General features: G+C 34.0%; 1 protein-coding gene across 3 annotated transcripts in view; it reads right to left on the bottom strand.

Annotated features, from left to right (window-relative positions):
- Positions 1–3,985: 3,985 nt before the first annotated feature.
- TNPO1 (transportin 1) overlaps positions 3,986–25,961 on the bottom strand; it is a 96,117-nt gene continuing 74,141 nt past the window's right edge. For all 3 annotated transcript variants that reach the window (XM_041765831.1, XM_041765832.1, XM_041765833.1), the window contains 14 exons: positions 24,638–24,790; positions 23,672–23,897; positions 21,426–21,597; positions 19,916–20,002; positions 18,472–18,579; positions 18,179–18,337; positions 18,012–18,099; positions 15,537–15,635; positions 15,233–15,328; positions 12,307–12,382; positions 11,327–11,426; positions 9,078–9,152; positions 8,018–8,160; positions 3,986–5,626 (listed from right to left, as the gene is read on the bottom strand). In XM_041765831.1, coding sequence (XP_041621765.1) covers positions 8,053–8,160; positions 9,078–9,152; positions 11,327–11,426; positions 12,307–12,382; positions 15,233–15,328; positions 15,537–15,635; positions 18,012–18,099; positions 18,179–18,337; positions 18,472–18,579; positions 19,916–20,002; positions 21,426–21,597; positions 23,672–23,897; positions 24,638–24,790 — 1,547 coding nt within the window. In that variant the 3' untranslated portion in view covers positions 3,986–5,626; positions 8,018–8,052. The remainder of the gene's footprint in view (positions 5,627–8,017; positions 8,161–9,077; positions 9,153–11,326; positions 11,427–12,306; positions 12,383–15,232; positions 15,329–15,536; positions 15,636–18,011; positions 18,100–18,178; positions 18,338–18,471; positions 18,580–19,915; positions 20,003–21,425; positions 21,598–23,671; positions 23,898–24,637; positions 24,791–25,961) is intronic.

Below are 25,961 nucleotides of genomic sequence, written 5' to 3'. Positions count from 1 at the left end.
GGTGGCCCCAAAAAACTCTCTTTAAAATTCAGCAGCTTATCAAAAATTAAAACCATATTCTATTTAAAATGAAGATCTGTTAGCACAGAGTTAGACTTCAAGAAATATCAATTTAGTACAGTTTGAGAAGTTGCAGGAGGATATATTTGAAGGACACATTCTAACATAGTGTGGCAGGTACAGGAAACATCAGATTTAAAGCTTTTAAGCATAACTCATACAACCTAAGTTGTCAGCAGAAAGATCCAGTTATTTATAACTAAAGCTAAAACTACTAAATTATTGCACCCAATGTTAACATGAATATTAATTGTAAAACTGCTTTAATAATATGAAGTGAAGTCATTAACCACGTTTAAACATCTCTTCTCACAGATGATAATCTATTAAGTAAAATTAATTACACAGTATTGTCTAATTATTATCTCCATAAAAATCATCCAATCTTAATTTGGTTATATATCCACATAGGAAAACATCAATAAGGTAATATGGGGAAAGTAGAGTGAAACCCCTTCAGGAGGCTGGTATTATTAGGAGGGGACAAACACTGCCTTATAGGCTAACCATGTTATAGTAGGCTTTGAGGAAGATAATTAGATTTGCAAAGTAGCTAATTCTGCGTAATACCAAGCCATAGTAAAAGGGGACTCTAAGGTAGATGAACAAAGATTGTAATGAGAGGGAAAATACTATTTTCCTAATTAGCGATACAATGCTTGGCAAATAGATTTGGTATGGTTTTAAAATGTACAAGAGGTGAAAAAAAATCACCATTTTAACTTCCCTCAAAATCATGCATACAGTTTTTTTTTTTTTTTAACACAATACATTCTGGGATACAAATCACAATAAACAGTTGCTATAATTTAAATGTATATCTTAAAATTAACATGTATAATAATTAGGCATAAAGAATCCTCTACATATAAGTAATACCAATGGGGGAAAGGTCTACATTAGACTGAAAAAATTAGTCACAAGTCACCTGGAAAGTGTACAAGTGAATGAAACTTTTATGCAAAATTTCAGAGGCATTAGAAATATCTCCGTATTTAACACAGTATGAAATGTATTAAGTAGGTATACAACGCTCTTGCACGGTTTAATTACTAGATGATATTGTTACACAGCGCTTTACTGATCTGATTTTTCATCTAGATTATCCCTTAATCTGAAGACCACAGTTTTAAGATTCCAATGCCTACACTTCAGTAACAGTACTAGTAGCAACAGTTAGTGTTTTCCCCCTTGTAATATTTGCAAAAGACAAAAACAAAAACTCAATAAGCAAAGCTGTGTGTGTTTTATTTAAAGTACTACTAAAGAAGGATTTAAGTTGCAGTTATGCATGGCACACTCTTCTCTTGGGAAGAATGTCTTTTGCACCGTTATCTGTTAATACATTCAATATGAATAATATAGATTAATTATATGAAGCAAAAAACCCACTTTTTTTTTCTTATGGCAAAGGGCTTAAGTTAAATTTAGACTAAAGGGCTTAAGAGATAATTAGTTTAATTCTTGCATTTCAGCTATGCAGGGTGATTTAATACAGGACAAAAAAAAAAAAAAATCCATTTCCCTAACTTAAAGGTTTGGAGAAAAGGAGGACCAAATTGAGCTCACTTTCAAGGTAAACCTGCATGCAAAAGGCTTGCCAGGAGGGGTCTATATCACCCTAGTCTGCTAGATAAGAACTGGAAAATCTGACTAAATGTAAAGATTCTTCATGAAATACACTAAGAAACAAAGGATGACGACCCCTTATAAGCATATGTCACCAAAGCAAAAAGGATACAAGAGTATTCACCTGAGATAAAACTTGTATCTGAATATTCCATAACTGAGTAGACAAAGCATTTCAATAGAGGAAAGTCAGTTGAAATTATTTTAAAATATACATCTGATCCTATTTTACAATATATGCAATTTAAGCAATTCAGATCAATGAAAAAGTCTTAACAAAAAAAATCACAGTGTTTATCAATATGTTAATTACAAAATGTATGCTACTTATTTCATTTTTAAGATGTAATGGCTTGGTTAAGTGTCTTAAAATCTATTCTTCTGGAACCTAACTTGCGTCACAAAATCAAGTAGCAATAATGTAAAGCATCAGAACTGGCTCTTAAAGATTATTTACATGTTGATTATTTGGGAAATAACCAACTAAAAAATATAAAAAAGTGATTTTTTTTTACACAGTATGAAGTTATTAAAGAGATTAGACAATACAAAAAGCAAAATTCTTTCCTGAATAAATGAATTCTGTGGCACTAAGTTCACGTGCTAATGGACTGACTACAACACTGAACTGCCAAACATGCATTTAAATTATATTAAATACACTTTCTGTTTCCAACTTAGGTTGATCAGCAGCTTTTGTTCTGTTAGAATCCTTCAAAGAGAGAAGCTCGAACAGGAAAAAGAAGGCATATATAAAACAGTAAACACTGACCTCCTGAGGTTCCTACAACATAAAAATATTCAAGTAGAAAATCTACATCACTTAGCAGCGGCTATTTCTGTAGTTGAGCACACTAACAGCACTTTAGTGTGTAAGGAGCAGATGAAGTAAGCCGTGCTTTAAGCATGCCAAGAGGCAGAAAACACTGGAATGTAACAAAGACAAACACAAGTTCATAGACATTCAGTCAACATTCAAAACTAGTAAGACTACACCACAAGAATTAAGTTGCTTTATATATATATCCCATGATGTATTTAGTTTTATCAGAATAATAAACGCTAAATCAGAGCTTACCTCAAAAGATAACTCAAATGGCTTCTGCAAATTCCTATGCTATACTATGCATCTGAAATATAAATTAGGAAGAAACAATAACCTGGGGGGAGGGGGAGGGGAGAAACACAAAACATCCAACCCCAATCAGGTTGCCAGTCGTATTTACTTATTAGTTTTACCGTCTATTTTTAAATTAAATTCCTTTTAATTTAAAAACAGGTTAAGGGACAAAAATGGGCACATTCTTGTGTTACATATCTGCTTAATTGGAAACCAATTCTTAACCGAATAGGTGACAAATTGCTTTTCAGTCAATATAAAATGGTCAATCACAGGTCCAGATACCTTTATTGAAGGTTGTTTTTATATGTTTGTCTTAGTCAAGTGTTTAGAGAAGACTTTTGCCATTTCTTTCAACTTAAATTTTACTTATTCCAGAATACTAAGATATCTCTCATGTTAAATTCTAAAAAATATTTGAAAAATTATAGCATATCACTAGGATTTAAGGATAAAACAGCTACTCTCATCAGGTTTTCAAGACTATGAAGCAAATTTTGAGCTCCCAGTGAAGCAAGGTACTAGAAAGCAAAATGCTACATACCCTTTGGATCCAACTTATAATTAAAAAAAAAAAAATTGGACATTATAAAATAGGATTTAATTTCAGGCTCTACAGACTGAAATTTGCAAAGCCAAAGTAGAGGAAAAAAAGTGAAAGAACATGTTTAAAAAAATACACACATATATACACACACACACACACACACAATAACAAAAACCTTTTCTGCATGCTACCATGCATCTGAAATTTTTTTGAAACGGTATTTTAAAATTCACACGCATACAGCTCAAACTTCGGTGCAATGGCTGTATCATTCAACACCTTTAGAAGAACAGAACCATGCAAAGAGGAGCAACTGCTTATAAAAATGGTTATTCAGGATTTATTCTGCAATGCAAAGGTGACAAACTAAAATATAAAAAGGTTGTTATGGCTTAACATTTTTGTTGCAGATTAAATATGCAGCATTGAAAAATGGAAAGGTGTGGCTTCATCTCTGACCAGCAGAGTTAAAAAGAAAAATCTCTCCATTTTCCTTCATCATCATGGGATACACTGTTCAGGCAATCCAAATTAATAAAGACTTGCACTTTCATATGGACACAAGATCAAGTGTACCAGTTAGGTTTTCACATTCACAGTATATAAGAAAATACACATGGAAGGAAAAGTAAAGGGTTAACTTAACAAGGATTTATTCACAGGAATACATGTAAGTAGAGAAAAATAACAGAAAAGCTAAACAAATGAAATGAAGAGGATCCAAACCAACTTTCACTCTGTAGCTTTTTACTTGCACCCTGTGTGCATATATATCTAGGGCACAGAGGGCCACCAACATGCGCCAATACAGTGTAGGAACCCTGCATTACATCCATTAACTTAAACATATCTTTAAGATCATGCTTTGAACAAAAAAAAGAAAGCTTAGAAGGCAATATGTTGAGTGGGAATAAACATTGAAATAGAGCAATCATGTCTTCAACTTCTACAATTGTCTTTATGTGCCAACTAACATTTATGCAGCCTCTTACAGATCTTTTACCATGTATTTTAAGGTTTAGAAGTTTCGATAAAATCACTAGTATATAACCATGCAGAAAGCACATCACACTGACAGCACAGAGGCAAGGATTTTGCACAGGTATATCAGCTTTCCACATTGTGCGGGTTACACACAATACAATATCAATCTTACTCCTAACAAGATCCTAAAAAGATATTTCAAGGCCTAGCTGTAAACTACAGTACTTTATATCTATATTCTTAATAAAAATAAAAAATCCACAAATCTTAAAAAGGAATTTTAAATGCAGGGCTATATTGAATTGGTAAACCGCAACACAAACTGGCGCAACAGAGGTAAATGAATACCAATCTCACTCTATGTGATGCAAGCATGCTACTTTCCCACTAATTTAAAGTACTTTCAATCACTATGAGCCAGAATGCATGCCTGAACCTTAAACTGCACTTTAAAAAAGAACATCTTGGCCTAGAAATTAAATCTAATGAAGTACAACCATCAAATTATATCCACTACATTAATGTTTTAATGCAAAATCAAGATGTCAATCTTTAGTCTGATACGCCCAACCCCATTTATTCCTCCCTCCCTGCCCACCCCACAAAGGTAAAAGGAGTGACTCATTTGGCATTTCACAGGGTGCTTCATTGTTTCAATTTGTTTCGTTTTATTTCCAACTTTTTGGGGGTACCTTAAATTGTAACTTCCAAGAACCTGCTTCTGCTATGGGTAGGCAAGCTGATTTTAATTCTATTAGCTTCATTTGTGTAGTTCTTCATCAGCATGCAAAAACAAGGCCCCAACATGTGGGAAAATTTATAAAAATTTTTAAATAATAATAAAAAAAAAGCTTCTTTACTGTTTGTAACCCCCATTCTTAGGTTTCCTTTATTGTGCGCTATAGAATTTTTCCTCTTTCTCATCCCTATGCATCATTTATGTGGTTCTTGTTTTGGTACAATTCCCCATAATATTGCAGGATGTACTGTTTTGTGAGTAGACTGAACAGGTTTTTTTTTTGTTTGTTTGTTTTGTTTTTTGTTTTTTGCTTCTTCACATCCAGTGCGGAGTTGTAATTGGAGACAGATTTCCACCCACAAAGGCTCCAGATGTTAAAACGTTTCCCAACATCGACTTAATACAGTGACGGCAACACCTCCCTCCCGCCCCTCCCAGTAGGGTTGGGATTGTACTGTATTCCCTACTGGTTTACCCTTCCCCCCTGTAAAGGGTAACATTTTCCCTGGGTGCAGAGGCTCCCTCATAGTCTCCAAGACTGAAGGACCTGTAAGAAAACAAAACAATTTTATATTTTAACATTTGTTTCTCTTAAAGCAAGTGAAACACAAGACTAATTAAGAATGCTATCTCTAACTAAAGAAAATGAGAAACGGGACAAACTGCCTAAGATCATGCCGGCAGTCACTGATAACCCATTTGGTACCTTCCCCTATGGTTTTCTCCCCCCCCCCCCTTTTTAAAAATATTTTATTTATTTATTTATGAGAAACATAGAGAAAGAGAGGCAGAGACACAGGCAGAGGGAGAAGCAGGCTCCATGCAGGGAGCCCGATGTGGGACTCGATCCCGGGTCTCTAGGATCATGCCCTGGGTCGAAGGTGGCACCAAACCGCTGAGCCACCCGGGCTGCCCTCCCCTATGGTTTTCAATGGCCATGGCATCAGATGTGAAAAGTGACACCACGCTAGGGACATGCAGAGAGAGGTGTGGAGCTCTACATCATATAGATGCAATTCCGGGGGATGCCTTGTAGGATGCTATCCATCTCGTTTTTTCTCCCCCTTTGCATGAGGAGCCTCGAATAGAATTGGTTACTCCTCACTTATTTAACAAGTTGCCGTACTTTTATCAAAATCAAAGAATGTTTTCTTTTTTAAAATAATCCTTTACTTGGTAAGAATGAAAACATTACCTTTTGGGGGGTTCACAATATGCCCAATATTAAGCAAACAAAAAATCTAATTCATAAAAAAATAAAGGAGCATTACTGTGTGTTGGCTGTCTGGTGAGTTCTAGTTTAGGAGGCACTAAAGGTGTTCACACTGCACTAAGGTCACTACATTCAGCAAAAAGTAAATTTTAACACCTGCCTTCTTGATATTTATTAATAATTCTTCGGATCCTATCCTAGTCAGCCATTTCCTATGCTCTCAGACCCGATTTTCCTGTTGAGGACTTTTTCAACACTAGCAGTTTTTTTTTTTTTTTAACACTAGCAGTTTTAATGGTAAGAAACACATTAAGAAATAAGATTCTAGGATATTGTAATCAGTGCCCGATAGTGGTCCTTTCACAACAAAAATCTACTAACCACTCATGCCAAACACTGGACATTTATGAAGACTGATATGAATTCACAGAGGACGATTAGCCCATCTGTGGAAAAGTGCAAGCAGCAACTTTTCTCTGCCTCTGAGAAAAAGAGTATAAAAAAGGAAGAGAAGATACTGATCCACTTTTATCTCTAATTAGCAAACTGGTAATTATTTTATACTTTGTCTTAGAACATGATCAACTTGGTACAGATCACGGAAGATAATAAAGCTGAAAGTGCTAATTGAAGATTCCACTCACTGTTCTATCTTTCAGGCCTTGATGTTGAGTCATTCTCATCTATTCCACTTTCATGATTTAACATAAAGACAATGAAGCACTATTCCCAAACGCCAAAGCCACAGACTCAAAACTACAGGGAAAAAACACATTCAGGGCTCTGAGATAGTCCAGGGGCTGCAAGTCCATTCTCACGGCCTTGTAGGTTACACAGCCTGGATGGGGAACTCTTTCCAGGGTTAAAAACTAGCTCTAAGTAAACAAGCAAGGGAACCAACAAAAATTCCAACTGAGAAGATAATTAAGTTTGGGGGACATCTGCTGGATGCACACCGAGTACACACTCTGGCCCTCCAGTCAAGTATGTCTCAGCTCATGTTCAGGACCTAAAGAAGTGTATCCCTGTTCACTGTACTGATCCGTATTCCTAACTAACGTTTATTGAGCTTACTTTACTAAGCTCAGTTTAGTAAAATAAATTTAGCAATATGCTAAATTCTGGCATCACATATAGTTCACTATTTACAAAATAGCTCAAAGAAGGAAGTGAAGCTAAGAGATCAGGACTGTTAGTTCAACTTCAGTACAGAAGAACCGAAGGAACAAGAGTCCATACGGACTTACCCCTCTACCACCCCAAATCCAAAAAGACTCATCCACTGTCCAGACAATTTTAAAATACTGTGCTGGCCGCATGGTAGATGCTCAATAACATAAAAACTGAAAAAAAAAATGAGTATTAAATATTTCTATCTACTGAGCCCCAAACTGTAGCAATACTAGTGGGCTCTTCCCTAAAGCTCACAACACAGAAGTCCTTGATACATCAGGGACTATAAATTCATGCTTCAAAATAATTTTTATCCCGCCGGTGAATTTGGGTGAAATCTTACAGGAGGAAAAAAAAAAAAAAAAAGATTAGTTTGTTTAGTTTCTAAAAAAAAAATTCTCTAGCCTTAAGTAATTTCAAATTTCAAGTCTAATATAGCATGAGATAGTTTTATTTAATATCTGTGGAAAACATATAGCTTTTATGCTGCTCAGTGATTTTAGATTGTAGTCTCTTCACCCTGAAAAACTCCACAAACTTCTTGCAACTTACCCCTAATTATGGGACTGCAGCTTAAGTGTATGACATTAAACACCATAAAAAGCTGCAAGACGCTCTTTTAAGGGAAGCGGAAACTGGTCAGAGAAACGCCTCCAATTTTCATCCCCAACTTGATTTTTAAATCCATGAAGGATCTGCAAAAAGTAAAAAGAAAAAATCGTTAATTTATCAGTAACAAGAGAAAAACAACAATTTGCATTGCTTCTTAAGTAAAACACTACTTATGGACTTTCTTTTTCTAAAGTTTTATCCCTTTTGAAACAATAATTCTCAAACTTTGTTGGATTCTATAACATTCTGTCCATGTCTTGCCTAAAAGCACCTCATAATATATCCTAAGCTTTGCTTTGAAAAGTTTAGAATTCAGCAAGGGTCCCACTAACAGGTGTATGCTAAGCAAACTCGGACCTAATAGTAATGAACAATGAACAAAACAGTACAGAATTCATCCAAGGCATAAAACTTCCATGCCACATTAAGTTTTTTCAAATTAGAAATATACAAAGCTTTAGGTGCATGTCTGCAACCACAGCTGACTAACTTCAGTATCAGAGAATTCAAGTGATTCACTTGATTTCTTATTTTGTGATAGATGAGTACTGGTTGGAGTTAATCCAAAGGGACGTGACTAAAACAAAGAACTAAACAGATTTGATCCCTGTGGATTTGATCCCTGTGGATCAAACAGATTTGATCTAAAGTGGAAACCACTTCAGATTTACTTTGTTCAACAGTTTACATTATACTCCAAATCTGAGTCAGCTGTCATTGAAAATATGTGCTATTTTGTCTAAGGTGTGATAATGGGACCACATGAATCCGTGGTATTGCCCGAGAAAAGATTTTTGAGGTGTGTGTGCTGCCGATACTGAGTCACTGCCGTACCTAAAGATCAAGCCAACTTCTTTGCCAAAAACAAAGGTTATATAGTCTACCAATATTGATTTGGAGAGTCTAAGTTTCATATGAGCTTTAAAAATAATTTACACTTTCCAACTAGGATTGTAATAGTCCCAATATGTTCATCATAAAGACTTTCTAGTTACCTTACCTTACAGAACATGTCTCTCAGATCATCTTTTGGGTTAATCCACGATGCAACAGCATCACAAAAAAATATAAAATCCTGTAACAAGCAGGAAACACACCTTAGGTTGTTATTAGTCAAAAACAGCAAAACGAATGAATTCATGACAGAATCCTGCCTCAAAAAAACTTAAAAAAAAAAAAAAATCAACTATGCTTAAGAATTTTAAAATAACGGTTGTCTTCATTGTTCCACCATCAAGGAACCTCTACTCATTCAGTTTATATTGGAATTTAATGCCCTTTTGTATTTCTTTTTACATCACAAAATCCCAATCTCGCAAGCATGTAGCACACCAACAGCGGACTGAAACTATCAAATGAGCAACTAACTTAAAAACCCTTCATATATTGAACACATAAATTCAATAATCTCACAGTTCTGACTGGCCTAGAAATAATTTTAAAGCTACCTAAGTATATTCCAAATAACCTTGATCTGAACTATGGGAATGAACAGATCTAAATTTCAAATGGAAACTTAAAAGGAAAAAAACTTAGAAGAAAAATTAATTATGTAGTTATAAATAATGCCTAATTCAACCCAACCCAGTGCAAACAAACGGGAACAAAAAATCCAATGTTCAATTACTAGAATAAATTGGGTTATTCTCACTACAAGAACAAGGAGACAACAGGTATATGCTTTAAATGTTTCGTTTAAGTATTTTTCAATCTTGACTATCATACTGAAACAGATCAAAAGAGCATTGAAGACATCGCTTATGTTCTGATGTCAACTACTTAAGATTTTACAAATGTTAAAGCGCTTTCTTAATTTTGAAATTTAGTGACTGAAGTATGTGCATAAAATATTGAAGCAAATAAAATTCCATGTGCCTGAAGTTCATGGTTCATTTGAATTATGATTGTCTTTCAAACATCAAAGTCTGATGTTAAAAATTTAACATGTGTACACATACATCTATAATTTGTGATTAAAAACATAACTAATAAAAAATAAAACTGAAGATATTTTCTTTTAACCACATTCAAATAAAAATATATAAAAAGCAGGTATTTCTAACCAACTCTTTAAGTGATTTAATGACCACACATATTATGTGTTCCTTTCACAGTCTTAATTCAAAAACAAACAAAATAATAAAATCCTGATGGGAAAAGGATTCTTCTTAATATAGTATACATTGTATCAGACAACTCTAAAAAAACACATTTAAGATGACAAAAAGTTCTTGAGTATTGAAAAAAACCAGAAAACTTAATGCCAGGAATGGGATTTTTGCAACTAGGGACTATTTCCAAAGATAGTTCCGGTTTAATACTAAGTTATTGTTTTACAAATGTGAAGTCGGTCAAAAGATTTTTTTCCACTTCTGATTTATAAGTTTTCAATGCCTAACACCACATTAATTTGAATCTTACAAGCCAGTAATTAATAATGTTTCTAAACCTGAATTAACAAATAACACAGTCACATTAACAGAAGAGGGGAGGTATCAAATGTATTAATTAAAAGATGTTTGTCTTGGAAATTAAAGGCTATTTTGCTGGAAACACCTCCCATACTTTCTTTTCCTTGCAATTCATCTGCTGAGCAGCCTGGGATACTTTAACCTAGAGTTCCACCGCCTGCATTTTATTTTGTTGATCTCGTACACATGGCGCCAATCAACATGTTCCTCTGTTTTGTGTGTCTTGCAAATTTCGTATCTGATACTTTTGCCAAATAATTTTTTTAAATGCTAAAAATGTCTAGATATTATATGAACTAAGAAATGAGGAATAAATCATAAGCCCTCCAAGTTAAAACAGTTTCAATGGCTAATTCAGTATTCTATTTTGTGCACTAATGAATTTCTAAGTAACAGAAAGTAACCTACTACTTGGGTCACTCTCTTTAGTGTAGATATCTGCAAATTCAACAAACTAATATTCAATGGAAGGAGGCGTGTGCAAAAAAAGATAATGGGGATGAAATATGCTCTGGTTTAATTTGAGACAAGAATAATAACTTTAGTATCCCAGTGCTATTTATTTCATGACAAAAAAAGTTTCAGGAAATCATAAACAAGCATTATCATCTCAAACTATTAGAAAATATACAACTTTTTAAGAACTTAATGTTTTTAGTGTCTTTGAAAAAATATGTAATATATGTGACATTTTCCTAATTAAAGTGTTTAAAAGTTCATGCTTTAAAATTTCATTATTTATAACATTAAAAGTCAGAAAATCTTTGTGACATCTTACTTGGATTACTCCACTGGGATTCACACTGATCATGGTACAAATCCCACGAAATGCTGAATCCTTTTCCTCATTGTCCCTTATGTTTCTGAGAGAGGTGCACCTATTAAATTATAGAACTGAGTTTAGCATTTAAGTAAAAAGCAGGTTCAATCACAATACTAATGGACAGTATTTAATGGAATAAGCACCACAGTATAGATAATGTTTAGAGTTAAGGAATTTTTCATCAAGTTCACATTTCTCATTCTTCCTGCATGTCTGGCCCATCTAATCTCAATGTAGTGGAAGCCTTGAAATTCACATTTTCTTATTAATAGATTGCATCTATAAAATGGACAGCTGATTTTAATCTATCTAAACTGTTAATGAGGCTGAGCCAAGAGTAGATTATGAATTTTTAAAACTGTATTATGACTTGTATTCCATTAAACACTACTAAAAATGACTTGAATTGAAAGATTATCAATTGAAAGAAGCAGAACATAGGATATACTGCCACAATATAAACTACTGTTATACAACTTATGGTGTAGATGTTTAACTTTACATTAACAAGCAAATAAGGCTTTTATACATAATGTAATTTAAACATGTATTTCTTAATGCAATCCAAGTTTTCAAATTAATTCTAAAAAAGAAACAATGCAAAAACCTAAATTTATAGAATTTGCATGCATCTTTATTTTACTGGTGGATATTTAAATGCTTTTCATGTATAATCAAGCTTTTTAACACAGCAAGCATGTGACAATCTTATCCCATGCATCAATTAGTCGTTAGCCACAACATAAAATAAATATACATGACGATGCTACTGAAAAACCTCACAAACCTGATAGGACAAGATTAGTCACATGGTTGGCAATGATTAAGGATTGTGATTTTTGTAACCAACTGAAAATATATCTAAAAGTGAGATAGAAAGAGAAAGAAAGAGTGAAGAAAAATGAATTAAAAAAAAAAGATTGAATAATACACACCAGGGTCTTATAAACTGCTGTAGCATGGGGGCCACCTCTTGAGGACAAACGTAACCAAGACGACCAATTGTTATTGCTAAGGTAACGCAATCACGGTTATACACCACCAAACGCCAACCAAGACATGAGCAAATGAGGGGGAAGGAGAAAAAATAAAGAAAAAACAACAAATAACTCAGAAACAGAAACCAACAGAATTTGTGTATGATAATAAACATAAGATTTCACCAGTGCTGTTTATTACCACCCCCTAAAATAAGGGGCAGCAACATATATGGCATACTCTTGGAAAAAGGAAAACAAAAGGAATTAAAAAAACTTTAAAGATTGAGAGAACACCAAAAACCATGATGAATTGCTTTTCTCGCTCAATCTAATATGAAAATACTGTTATTAAAAAGATGAGCGATTAAATGCATGGATTTAGAGATTTTCCATTCAGAACCAGTTGAATTTTCAGAATTTAATAATGAAATCTATGTTTTTTCCCCAAGAAATATTAGTAAATGTGAATGATTACATTTCTGAATTGTTTACTCAAACACAGTTCTCAGAAGTTAAAACAGTTAAAATTTCTTTACTTCTCTATGTCTTTTTAAATAAGTGATTTTCAATCTTTTAAAATCATCTAGGAATTTAATCCCAATTTAGGTTGTTTTGTTTGTTTGTTAACATTTCTAAAACAAACCAGTGGACTATCTGTTGCCTGATAGAAAAATCAACCATCAAATTTTAGGTGTTGTAGTATACACTGAATAAATCAATTGGTCAATCATTTGGTGCTGTGTCAAATTCCGTTCCAATAAACCTCTGATGGTGATGACCAATGGTAACAACTCAAATAGCCCACTAATTTCAAACCGTATTTGACATGAAGGAAATTTACAGTCCACTGTAATGACGTGATATGTGGACGGAACAAATAATCTGTCTTTGCTATAAAAGGCATAGCACAAAATAGATAATAAGACATTATACTGATCACATGCTAGTACTTTACTTAAAAAGAATTTCGAAGTGGGAATTACTCAAAACATATTCACCATCAAAATTCAGGAAGTTTTTAAACTTACGAAGAGCTAAAAGAAGTTGCAACTCAGAACTGCATTCTGCAATTCAAAGGTACATACATATAAATACATTTATACACAACGGGAAAAAAAATACAAACAGAAAACAAACCATAAGGTGCTTTAATGGTGTTCTCTCAAAAACTTACAGGTTAACCTTTCATAAAAAAAGGGTGGGGGGGAGGGGTAAAGAAAAATGTTTTAAGGATTACTTGAAGCAAACTACACAGATAATACTAAAATCCAGCAGATTCATATGAAGCAAGAGAAAGAAAACCTATGTTCAAAAGACACAAACTATGCAACATTCTCATTAAACAGGCAAGTATGAACAATCCAATGAAACATGCGATAAAGCAGATGATGGTCCATTGAGAAAGTTCAGTGTAGGATATACTAATTGGAAAAAGAGCAAATAACCGCATACACTAAGGAATTGGCTTTATGAAATATTAAGAAAATGTAGAGCTGCTAAAATCTACAGACATTAGCCGCTAACAATGATCTTATTTTAGTAATTAACACCCACCCCGCCTTTTGGATAAGGAAAAATGGAAACATTTTCTGCAGCCACTTGTGATAAGATTAATCCAGTGAATCCCAAGTGTTTTTTCAATCATATCAATTTAATCTGTCAACTTGATGGGCATTATCAACTACTTTTGATTTAGAGTAAAATCATACTTAGAATATAAACTTATAAATAAAGCCAATTTGTTAAAGGAACTGTATAACAAATTCACAAGCTGATATCCCACAAGAAACTTTAATATACATTACATTCAACATTTATTTGCAGTTATGCATTCACATTTAAAAATAAATAGGAAGTTTCTTTAGGTTCAACAGTAATTTTATAATGGCAAGTGTTCCAAATCTGAATGTCATGTATAGGTACTGCATTCTAAAGAGATAAAAACCTGACAAGATTTCATAACCATCCTAATACACAGATTTTTGTACTTTTCAGCAAGACAATCTAATTCACTTTATGATATAAACAGTACCCATACAGCCAAACAGCTATAAAACTGTTTCTTAATTCAAAGATTTCCTTCCATACCAATAAACATATCAACTTTAATCACTTTAAAAAACTTTCTATATTCAAAAAACATAAAATTAAAATGTCTTTGAAAACAAATTTTCTTATTTAAGAAATCTTATTTTAAACTTTATCCAGTATTTCAGTAAATCCCTGACTATATTTACTGGAATTCTCTTAGTTACATAAAGAAAAGGATGTGCCTGATTTGAAAACAAAATTCACATCTTTTATCATTATTAACAAAATTCAGGGAGGGTGGGAAGAAATCACCCTGAAATGTGTTCTATAGTATGGAAGGTACTCTTTAATATCAACATGCTCTCTATAAATGCAAAAGAGAAACAAGCCTCCTGAATAAAAATCCCACAAAATACTGCCTAAGTTCTCAATTTGAAGGAAAATATACAGTGAAATATGAAATACACATGCATTGTTAACCAATTATAGCCCCTATACTGATGTCTATTTTTGGTCACATTTTTGTAGATGAAAAAAATTACTTCCCAGCTGCCAGTTACTCTCTGAATTAACATAAAATTAAAATTCATATTGTTCAGTAGTTATTTTAGCTGGGGTCCATTCTAGGGAGTATTAAAACACATAGAAGAGAGGAACAGTGTTTTTTAAAGTCTCTGACAATTGGTAATGCAATACACTTAAAACAGTACATATCATTACTGAGAATCTCAAATAGCCGTTAATAATTAGCTGTGCTTCTATAGCTAGCTTTGCTTTGGTTTCTCTACGCATCTTAACCTTAAAAGGCAAATAGTTTTCTCTTCACCATAACAGTTCAGTCATGTGGTACCTGTATTCTCTAACAACGTCTTTGGTGTGTTGGGTCTGTTAATGATTTCTACAAGCTGGTGCAACACCATAGGAATATAAGGCTGCATCTCTATACCTAAATCACCCCAAAAGAGAAAACAAAGAAAGAAAAATTTCAATGTTAAAATATATCAACATAAAATACTTTTTTGTTGCCTTTATTAACTGTGATATGTTTATAAACATATGTAAATAACTCATTTAGATTAAAAAGAAAAAGCAATTACAAAAATACTAAGGAGTCTAAAAAACTACAGGGCATTTAAAGGGGAAAAAGATCTTACCCATTTGAATGGAGATTTCTCCAATTGCCCATGTGGCATTATTGCAGACTGAAATGAACTCTGGATTTAGGTTGGTTCCCAAAATAGGCATGAAATCAGCTAGAAAAAAAATTTTTTAACAACTATGTAGTAAACTTTTCAACAGCAGTGTATTGTGCTTTAAAGGAAATCTACTAGGTAGAAACTGAAATCTAGGCAAGAAACAGCAATTTTTAAAAGGTTTTCACAATATTTAAGAAAGTGAAAGAGGCCAATATCTGGCCACTGAACTTTTTATGAAGTAGACCAGGAAACATCAGCTTTGGTCTATTTTAGGTATCATTAAAACGAGTTGGTCAGAGTAATCACTCTTGGTTATCAGATGGAGAAAATTCAAATTAAAAATGAGGAAAACATGATACAACTTTCTTCAAAGCTAGTTTTTCACACACACAAATTTCTTAAAAAAAAAATAAATCAATGATTTTGGCTTTTAAAGTGACTTTTACCTTAGTGCTCAGATGGTGGTCTCTAAATATCATTTTCCACTTAAAAGGAATGAGGGCTTTAGGAGAAATGTCTCATTGCAGGCTCAAAGCAGGAAATGTACAAAACAAGCCTGGACTATTTTGTCATACCAGGAAGGACCAAGGAGCCAATTGGCTTAAGCTCCCACTGCCAGTGGTAGGACAATTTGAGCATCATGAATCCATACTGACACTCAAAAAGAACCAAACACAAACAAAAACTAAACTCTGAAACACAATATAGATACCTGTGGAAGATGCTGGGTATCATTTCATTATTTTGAAAACTGGTAAACAAAGAGAAAGAATCAAGTAATTATCCTGCCTCCCCTATATGGTTTGTACCTCACGGTAATAATACTGGTATGAAAAATGTCTTTATGTATTCTCACTGTTAAATCAATAATTAGAGTATTATCGTTTTTAAAAAAAACCCCAATAAGTTAGTAGACTTAAGCCAGGGTTTCTATATCCTCAGCAATACTAATAATTTGGTCCAGATCATTCTGCCATGGGGGGAGGGGGGCATATGGAGAGGGGAGGGTACTTTATCACTCATTGTCTGATGTTTAGCAACATTCTTTGCCTCCACCTACTAAATATGAGTAACACATCCCCAGGGTTAAGTAAAATGTCTCCAGACACTACCAAGTGTTTGGAGTTGAAGGTATCAAAATTGTCCCTGGTTGAGAAACTCTGATCTAGAAAATAATAACCATGGTTGATAACAAAGAGAGAGAGAGAGAGAGAGGTAACTAGACAGTGTACCTCCTGAAAAAGATACACATGGTTTATGAAGTCTTTAAAAAAAAAAAAATCCCTTCATAGAAGTTTAAATTCATAAAAACTAAATCATGTGGTAAATATTTATAAAATAGCTATTCATAAGAATTCACTAGTTTCATTCATAGTAGTACGTTTAAACATGAGGGTTTAATATAGCATAATTAATGTTATTATCCAAAGTTCAGAAATACACTTGTTAACTGAGAATTGGGTGAAATTGGTCAAAGGGTACAAACTTCCAATTATAAGTTTTAGAGATGCACTGTACAACATGATGATTGTAGTTAACGACATTTTATGTTTGAAAGTTGCTAAGAGAGATCTTAAAAGTTCTCTTAATAAGGAAAAAAATTCTTTTAAGTACATGAATTGATGAATGTTAGCTAAACTTACTGTCATTTTGCAATAGATACCTATATAAAATTATTATGTCATACACCCAAAACTTACACAATGTTGTATGTCAATCATATCTCAATAAAACTGGGGGCAGGGAGGGAAAGCTAAAACACCCAGAGTATACCTCTATCAAATGAAAAAACCATTTCAAGTCCATGTTTTAAACCATGGTCCACTAAACTGTGTATTGTAAGAAACTATCATCCAAAACATTGGGATATAGAAGTGAAAGAAAACAAAAACCCATTTAAATCCATGATTCTGATAGCAATTCACAGTTTACGTTATTCAAGGAATCCCTTAGTATCGTCACAAAAGGCTAAGACAAATGCTATACTATTAGAACAAAAACAAATCATTACTTTAAACTGTTTGAAGAGTTTCCTATGATGGCTGAAGAAGCACACTGGTTTATCATTACAAAGACTATTATTATTTCTGGGTACCTCTAACCCCCCAAAAAGAGGCTACTCAAAAATTACCAGGAAACTAGCATAAAGGTACCAAGGTTTGATAGGTGGCTTGTCCTTCACACTACAGTAATACTTTTCCAGCTTTTCTCCAGTCACATGAGTGAGTGCCTAATGAGCTGCTGGAGTGATAATGAATTCAGCAGAGCAAGGGGGTTCCTATCCTACCTGCTTCACTCGGGGCAGCTTTAAGTAGTAAAATGTACATTTATAAATGTTGGGATTCCAGGACATTTCAGTCTAAGGATACAGAAATATAATTGATGTAAAACTAATTTAAAAAAGTGCATCATGGCAGTAGGAAATACTCATACCTATACAAGGCTTAACATGCTGAAAGCAAGCTTTCGTCAGGTCACCTAATAGGGCGAAGGAACTCTGTCGAACTTCTGGCATTTTATCCTACAAGGAATAAGAAGAAATTAACCCAATGTGACACAGAGAATCCGGTTTTAATACATTTTAATTTAACAAGTCTCACCTGCATGCACTGATACATTAGTGTTAGAATGTTACTTCGGGCTACTAGCTGTTCAATGTTGCCTCCAAGTCCTTCAGCCAGGCCACTCAGTAAATCAAGAGCCACTATCATAAAATCTTTATCAGGAGCCTCATATTGATCTGGTTGAGCATTGTTCAGCTGAAATTAGACAAAGGGTTTAAAAAAAACTTACTTTGATCAGTTAAGTGAAAAGATTTGTATACATTATGTCTATCCTTAGAAAAATGTTTATGATGCCAAGGAGGGCAGGTATAAATAGTCTTTAAAAATACCATGGCTTGTGCAAGAGTCTTCTGTACTAGGTTTACGCAGCGCTGGTACACAGGTTCACAGTATGGAAGGAAACCAGACTGCAGGGCTGTGGCAACTGAAGATAGGCACTAGAAAAAAAAAAATCAGGTACAAATGTAAATTTCTGGTTATACGTAAAATGATGATAAATGCTTAAGAGTGTACTCAGTAAAATTCTGGTCATTTATGAGCTCGTTCTACTATTCTATAATAGGTCATCTTTGCAAACCTCTCCTCTTTGGATGCGACTCACTGTTGTTTAGTTTGCTGCTGGTAAGGGGAGATTTCCTCCAAGAAAAAAAGTTTCTGTAATGAATATTATCCTTAGAGAACCAGACTAAGTATTATGTATTCCTATTTTTTCCCTCAAATATAAGAGGTATTTGTTTATACTCTCAACCTGCTCAATGATGTAGGCGACTTTAATGGGCACCTTCTGAGCCCTGCCTGAAAATAAATCTATTTAATCAGAATGATCCTTGTTTTGTTGGGCCCAGAATTAGACAAAGCTCTTAGTTATGGAAGTTTTTACTTCGGCTACGGACAAACCATGGCATAAGTGGTGACCACTGAAATGACAGGGGAAAGAAGAATGATAATGACTGAAATGGCTCTACCAACACCAATTCATTTAAGTTATTACATTTGATTATGTAATAACATAACTGAATTACTTTCAGTTATTTGAATAACTTATCAAATATCAAGCCTCAACCTGGACAAAAAAGGGTAAGTCCCTCTTTATTAGCACCAAGGCTTGATGCTACTTCACATTTGACTGTATGTGTGTATTTACACAATAGGTATATAACACATAAAATAATTTGAACTATATTAATTATTGTGGCATAGTTATGTTTCCATATAAAGAAATGCGATTAAATATAGGATATTAATAGGCTAATACAGAAAGATCTCTAAGATATTTGATTACCAGTGAAGCAAAGCAATCAAGAAAACATGTAATATAATCCTGATGACCTTAAAAATACAAACCCAACCTAACACATCCATTATGGTTTTTCTATTTTACAGTATTTCTTAGTATGGATGTACCATAATTATATTTTTAAAAAAGATTTTATTTATTTATTCATGAGAGACACAGAGAGAGAGGCAGAGACACAGGCAGAGGGAGAAGCAGGCTTCCTGCGGGGAGCCCGATGTGGGACTAGATCCCAGGACCCTGGGGTCACAACCTGAGTCAAAGGCGGATGCCCACTGCTGAGCCACCCAGGCGTCCCTGGATGTCCCATAATTAAAGTAAGGGCAGTTAACATACTTATTCAGCATTTTAACAGGAATGCTTCAAAATGTACATCTATTAATATTTTACTTATCACACATACCCACATTTTATACTTACACAGGTGTTTCTGATTAAACACACTATTAGATTAATTAAAGGTTACCAGATTAGCATACCTCAAGTAAAGGGAAGAGATCTTTATCTTCATCCTTTAACATGTTCCATTTCTGGATCAGCGGAGGCATTAGCATCTGAATATATTCCTATTTATAATGATGAAAAAACACATAAAGCTCCACTATCATATGTAAATAAGTCCATTTTGGGTCTATGAAAATTAAAATCCGTTTAAAGTAATTGTGTAAAATCATTATGGAATGCATTTTAAGCCTCAGTCTGCTCCACTTAACACCTTAAAAAATTTTTTTTCTGCTTTTCATTTATATAACCTTGTTCTATTTTTAAGTCATCTTATACCCTTTTTTGAAATAAAATGTATACAAATGTACCACTACACAAAAATTATTTGGTCATAATCAGGGATAATTTGCTTAAGTTTTACTCTGATTTTTTTCTGTCCTGGGGCTTATAACATGTAGCATGGCCCTTGCTCTAGAATGTTATAAATGACAGATAAATTTAAAGAGGCATTTACAGAAGATTCACAATCATTTAAGTGTTTTTATTTAAACTTTAAAATCCACAAAATACTAAATAATAGTTGTGTAAACAAGAGGCACAGATTCCAAAGGGTTTAAGACATTCAGAAACACTCCCCACTCCCCTGCACACAACACAAAACCAACTAACATCAAAGCAAACCCACAAACCAAATGTCCTGTACCAAGTTTTAAGTATAAGTTATAAACACAATTTCTTAAGAATTTTCATATAGCAATCACAAATATGTATCTATTCTTCTGTTGGGAATTTCGAACTATACTGAAATTCTATTATTTAAGTCCTATTTAGACAAATGCAATTCTATCCTCCTCTTAACCCTACGGGAAACAGAATTTGAATCTTTAGCCATACATACTTCTTCCATACCACTATTTAGCATTTTTAACTTATCCCTATTTCTAATTGTTTTATCTTAGTATACGTTCTCCATACCTGTATGTTCCAGTGAGAAAACAAGTATGTCTAGATGTGGTATTCTAAAGCTTCAATATTTATGAAGTGGTAGATATAAAAATACTTGGAATTAAGTAAAAGCTGAAAGCCACAGTATAAGACCTCAATCCTTTCCTAGATAGTGTTGGTGCACTCATGTGATAGGATAGGATTTTCACACCAAGAATGTATTTACTTTTAATTATTTATTTTTTAAGATTTTATTTATTTATTCATGAGAGAGAGAGAGAGAGAGAGGGGCAGAGACACAGGCAGAGGGAGAAGCAGGCTCCATGCAGGGAGCGCAACGTGGGACTCGATCCCAGGTCTCCAGGATCACATCCCGGGCTGAAGGCGGCGCTAAACCGCTGGGCCACCTGGGCTGCCCACCTATTTACTTTTAATACCGTCTAGAAAGTAAATATACTTGCTGCCTTCTTCAGATACATTCTTAAAGTACAACACTAACTGTTCACATCTCCCCAATTGCATTTCCAGATATATGTTAATGTATTGATTTTAACTGTGGTACATATTTATTTTTTTAAATAGTTAATCACAGATACTCACTGGTTTGTTTAAATGATGTCCTACTGAATCTGCTAAAGTTCCTATGGCATCATAAAGAATGAGCAAGTTCTTATGCTGGTATTTACTAAATGCGAAGACCAAGGTATCAAGTATATAAGCAAGGTAAGGAACAAGTTCCGTACAAGCCTCCTCTTCTAAGGTAGCAAAGGCACTACAGTTAAAAAAAAAAAAAAAAAGAGAGAGAGAGAGAGAGAAAGAGATTATTACTGTTGTAGTTTATAATAGAGATAGAAAACTAAGTCTATAGTTTATAGAACATTTATTTACACTTTCCGTGCCTATCACCTTACTTCACCATACCAGAGGCTTATTTTTATTATTTCTTCCCCATTTCCTATCACTTCTTTCAAAAATGCTGGAACCTATGGGCATTTGCTTCACGGCAAAAGTAAAATCTGAAAGTGCTGTTGGTTCTTATGTTCAGTCATTCAATACATTTATTTGGTATTTACTTTTTATTTAGTCACTTAGTGCTGGGGCTATAGCAATGAGTAAAACAAGCTTAAAGGGAGCTTAAATTCTAGTGGCTGTTCCAAATTAATGAAAACAGAATTAAAACTTTACTTCTAATCACCATTCAGATTACACGCTAAGGGTCACAAAAGGACACAGAAACATTTTTAATTGTGTTTGAGGTGTATCAAACACAGTATCATGACCTCCTAAATGTTTGTTAGCAGGAGGGGGGAATGGGATGATGCAGGTGGTCAAAGGGCACACGTTTTCAGTTACAAGAATAAATTCTGAGGATCTAATGTACAGCACAGTGATTATAAATAATAATAGTGTTGTATACTTGAAAGTTGCTGAGAGTAGACCTTAACCATTCTCACCACACAAAGAAGACTTATGTCAACTCTGAGGTAATGGATGTGTTATCCTGATCTTGCCAATTGTTCCATAATGTGCATGTTTAGCAAGTCATCACATAGTACACTTTAAATATATGGATTATTTTTGTCAGTTTTTCCTTGGTAAAGGTTAAAAAATGTTGGTCTGAGTCCTACACTATACATTAGAATGCAGTGTGTTTGTGAGGACAAATCTGCCTCATTTATGGCTTATCTATTAAGACAAGTATACATGAAAGGCAAACACTCCTGAGTCTGAGGAATTAACTTCAATCTAGACCTAAATTTATCCGGACTCTAAGGTGTACCTGGCTTTTCATTTCTAAAATTAAGGTTTGTATTATTTTCTATTCTAACCACTCAGGAATTTTCTAAAATGATAGGCTTAAGCTATTTGTTAGTGAAAACCCTACCTTAAATTATAAACTATTTATTTCCTTTACAGCACTTGCCATGAATTATAATTATATGGATGTTTGGTATTCTATACTAGCCTCGAAGTTTAAAGATGGCAGGGACTGTAAACTCAGCACTTAATATATCCCTAGCAACTAATAGAGAGTTTAGAAAAGCAAAAACAAAAACCAACAACAAATGTGCAGGAAACCAAACATAGTCTGTATCCTTCTCTCGTTAAAAAAAAACAAAAGGTAGTACTATTAATCACCAGAGCCCCTTTAGTTCAACTTTCTTTTATTAAGAATGAGAATGCATCTAGATATTTTTGCTTCACATATGGTAAAGTACAATTCCACTTAAATTTATTCTCTTTTTCAACTATTTCTTATTAACAAAGTCAACCATAAAGCAATTCTCGTTAGAAAGTTAAGAGCTGTAAGTGTGTCAGGACTTTTCAGAACAGAAAGGTTTGTTCCAGAAAACTGGAATATTTATAGTAATGAAACTAACTGCTGATCTGATATAAAAACACAGCAGCAAACCCAAATGACAGAACAGCTGCTGGAGCAGATTCACTAAGTGACGGAGGACAAGTCACTGTGGGGCTTTCTAATGGAGTTGTGGTAGCTGGTTTTTACACTAATGATGTGAATTTGCTCAAACTTTGTTATCCCTTCAAAAGCGAGACTTCCACCGTCACTGCTCCGATGTCTGCAAGAATTAGGGTGGAAGAGAATTCTACTGTTACCATAGCCACTAAGAAAAAAAGAAATGAGTTGAAGGAACAGCAAAGACTGATGCATAGTTGACTCACATTTTGATTTACAGAATCATCAGATTAAAAAATACAGGTAATAAAAGCTCCATTAATGGTTTTAATACCAACATTCCACCACAAAGCTGAAAATTAATTTCTCACGGAAAATGTCCCCTCCCTTCCCCGCCACAATTAACAATGTTATGGATTTGTCCCACCTGCAGGCAGCTTCTTGTACTCTCTTGTTGCTGTCCAGGATTCGCTTTAGCAACTCTGTCATTAATGGCTTCAGGTACGTATCGGGGGGCTGGCTGACTACCCAGTGTGCATAGCGGCTAAGAGTCCAGCACGTTATGGAACGCACAAGAGCCTTTTTATCAGAGAGGCACTGAATAAGGTGAGGAATGAGCTCAGGCAGGTATGGAATCATGCCTTGCATACAACCTGGAAAAAAGGTAACAAATCTCTCAGAAAGTGCTAAAATTCGGTTAAAACAAAATTATTTCAGCTGAATACTAAATAAGCATATCCATAAAAAATATCCAGTCATCTCCACTGCAATAAATATAGTACAATAATCTGCTCCAAGTTAAAAAACAAAAAACAAAAAACAAAAAAAGCTAATTGCTCCTAAGTATCTTCTAGTAGGGTTGAGAAAGTTCACTTTACATCTGTTACACAAATAATGGCTTTCAAAAGTACCTACCAAATACTTCGATTTCTTGTATATACAAGCCTAACAGTCGAGACACATTAACCCTCTATAGAGGATGATGAGACTCTCCTACCTGGCTTTTATACTTAGCAAGGGAGAAAATTATTTTTCTAGCAATGGGGATGCTTCTGACATCAGTCCTCTCATTCTGTTCCCTTTATTGTAACAGGAGCATTTGTAAAATATCTGGGAGGGGTTATAAGTTAAGCCTATAGCTGTTTAATAAGAGTTAACTGGTTGAAGGTAAAAGCTTATCCTAAGATAGCTTTTGGATTCAAACATCTTTTTTTAAGGTTAGTGTAGATCATGGTGTCCTTTATTTCACATCAGCAACACCAAGAGAGCAAAAAAAGTATGTGAATTCCAAACTGAATGGTCTTTGCTTATCAGAATAACTACTCCTCAAAGCGGCCCATCTACATTAGGGTCCATCAAGGAGTTCACAGTTTAATTTTGACTTAAGACTTACCTTCAGCAATTGCTCCTAAAACCAAGATGCCGGATTCTTTAACAACCCATTCGTGATGAAAAAGCAACTCTTTCAAAAGGGGCAAAATATGTGGCAAAAGCTCATCACGATACACATTTGCAAGAACGTCTAGGGCAGCAGCAGAACATTTTCCTAAAGAAACATTTAATTCAGGAATATTACATTAAACTCTATTATCATGAGTATTTATTATATGTGTAACCGCCTTAATCATACATCTAAAGTTTAAAATAATTAAATAGCAGGTAGTCTGTCTCTATTAACAAGAAATACTTTTTTATGACCAAGAATTAGCAAACTAATTACGAAGATCTTCTACTCTGTATATGACTGCCACACAGGATTTATCTATCCAGAAAAACCGAAACAAATACTGTTCCACTCAATTTCATGCTTCTACAATATGATGTCCAATTCTACAAATCTGCAGTAAAATGTGTACATTTATTATTTCTACTTAATATTTCTTAGTGGTAGATCATTCAGGATCAAATACATAATGATTCAGGAGGAGGTTAAGCAAATAAATCTCACCAAGTCACCAACATGTGAAGCATAAAATATGCCAGAAAACATTCTTTCCAGACAAAGGAACCTATTAGCCATGGAACTAGGTATCAATTCAGATTGCATTTAATTAAAAAAAAAAAAAAAAAAAAAAAAAAATTAAAACCAAAAATATAGGTAAGTATAAAAATTTTCCCCAATGTGCTTAGACATACTAAATAGTTGGTCATGAATTGTTACACAGTATTAAAATTCATATTAAAAAAAATCCTTTTTGAAAAAAGGCTGTTAAACTAGAAGTGACACCTTACTCAAGAAGGGTCTTTGTTGTACTGCACGGTAAATCCATACAAATGAGTATTACATCGCCACAAAAGAGAAAGAAATCTTTTTTTAAAATTTTTTAAATTTTTAAAAAATTAATTTATTTATGATAGTCACACACAGAGAGAGAGAGAGAGAGAGAGAGGCAGAGACACAGGCAGAGGGAGAAGCAGGCTCCATGCACCGGGAGCCCGATGTGGGATTTGATCCCGGGTCTCCAGGATCGTGCCCTGGGCCAAAGGCAGGTGCTAAACCGCTGCGCCACCCAGGGATCCCCAAGAGAAAGAAATCTTTATGTACTAATACAGAAATGAGTTACATGATATATGGAAAACAACCAATAAGTACATTTAATCTCTAGAAAGTCAGTCTTTTCTCCAATAAAATAAAAACAAGGGTTTTTTTTTTTTTCCCTGCATGTTCTTGGAAAAACTTCTGGAAGGATATAAAAATGGGATGTGAAGAAGTAGTT

This window comes from Vulpes lagopus, chromosome 8 (assembly GCF_018345385.1).
Source record: "Vulpes lagopus strain Blue_001 chromosome 8, ASM1834538v1, whole genome shotgun sequence".
Classification (NCBI taxonomy): Eukaryota; Metazoa; Chordata; class Mammalia; order Carnivora; family Canidae; genus Vulpes; species Vulpes lagopus.
This window is presented reverse-complemented; position numbering and strand designations above follow the sequence as displayed.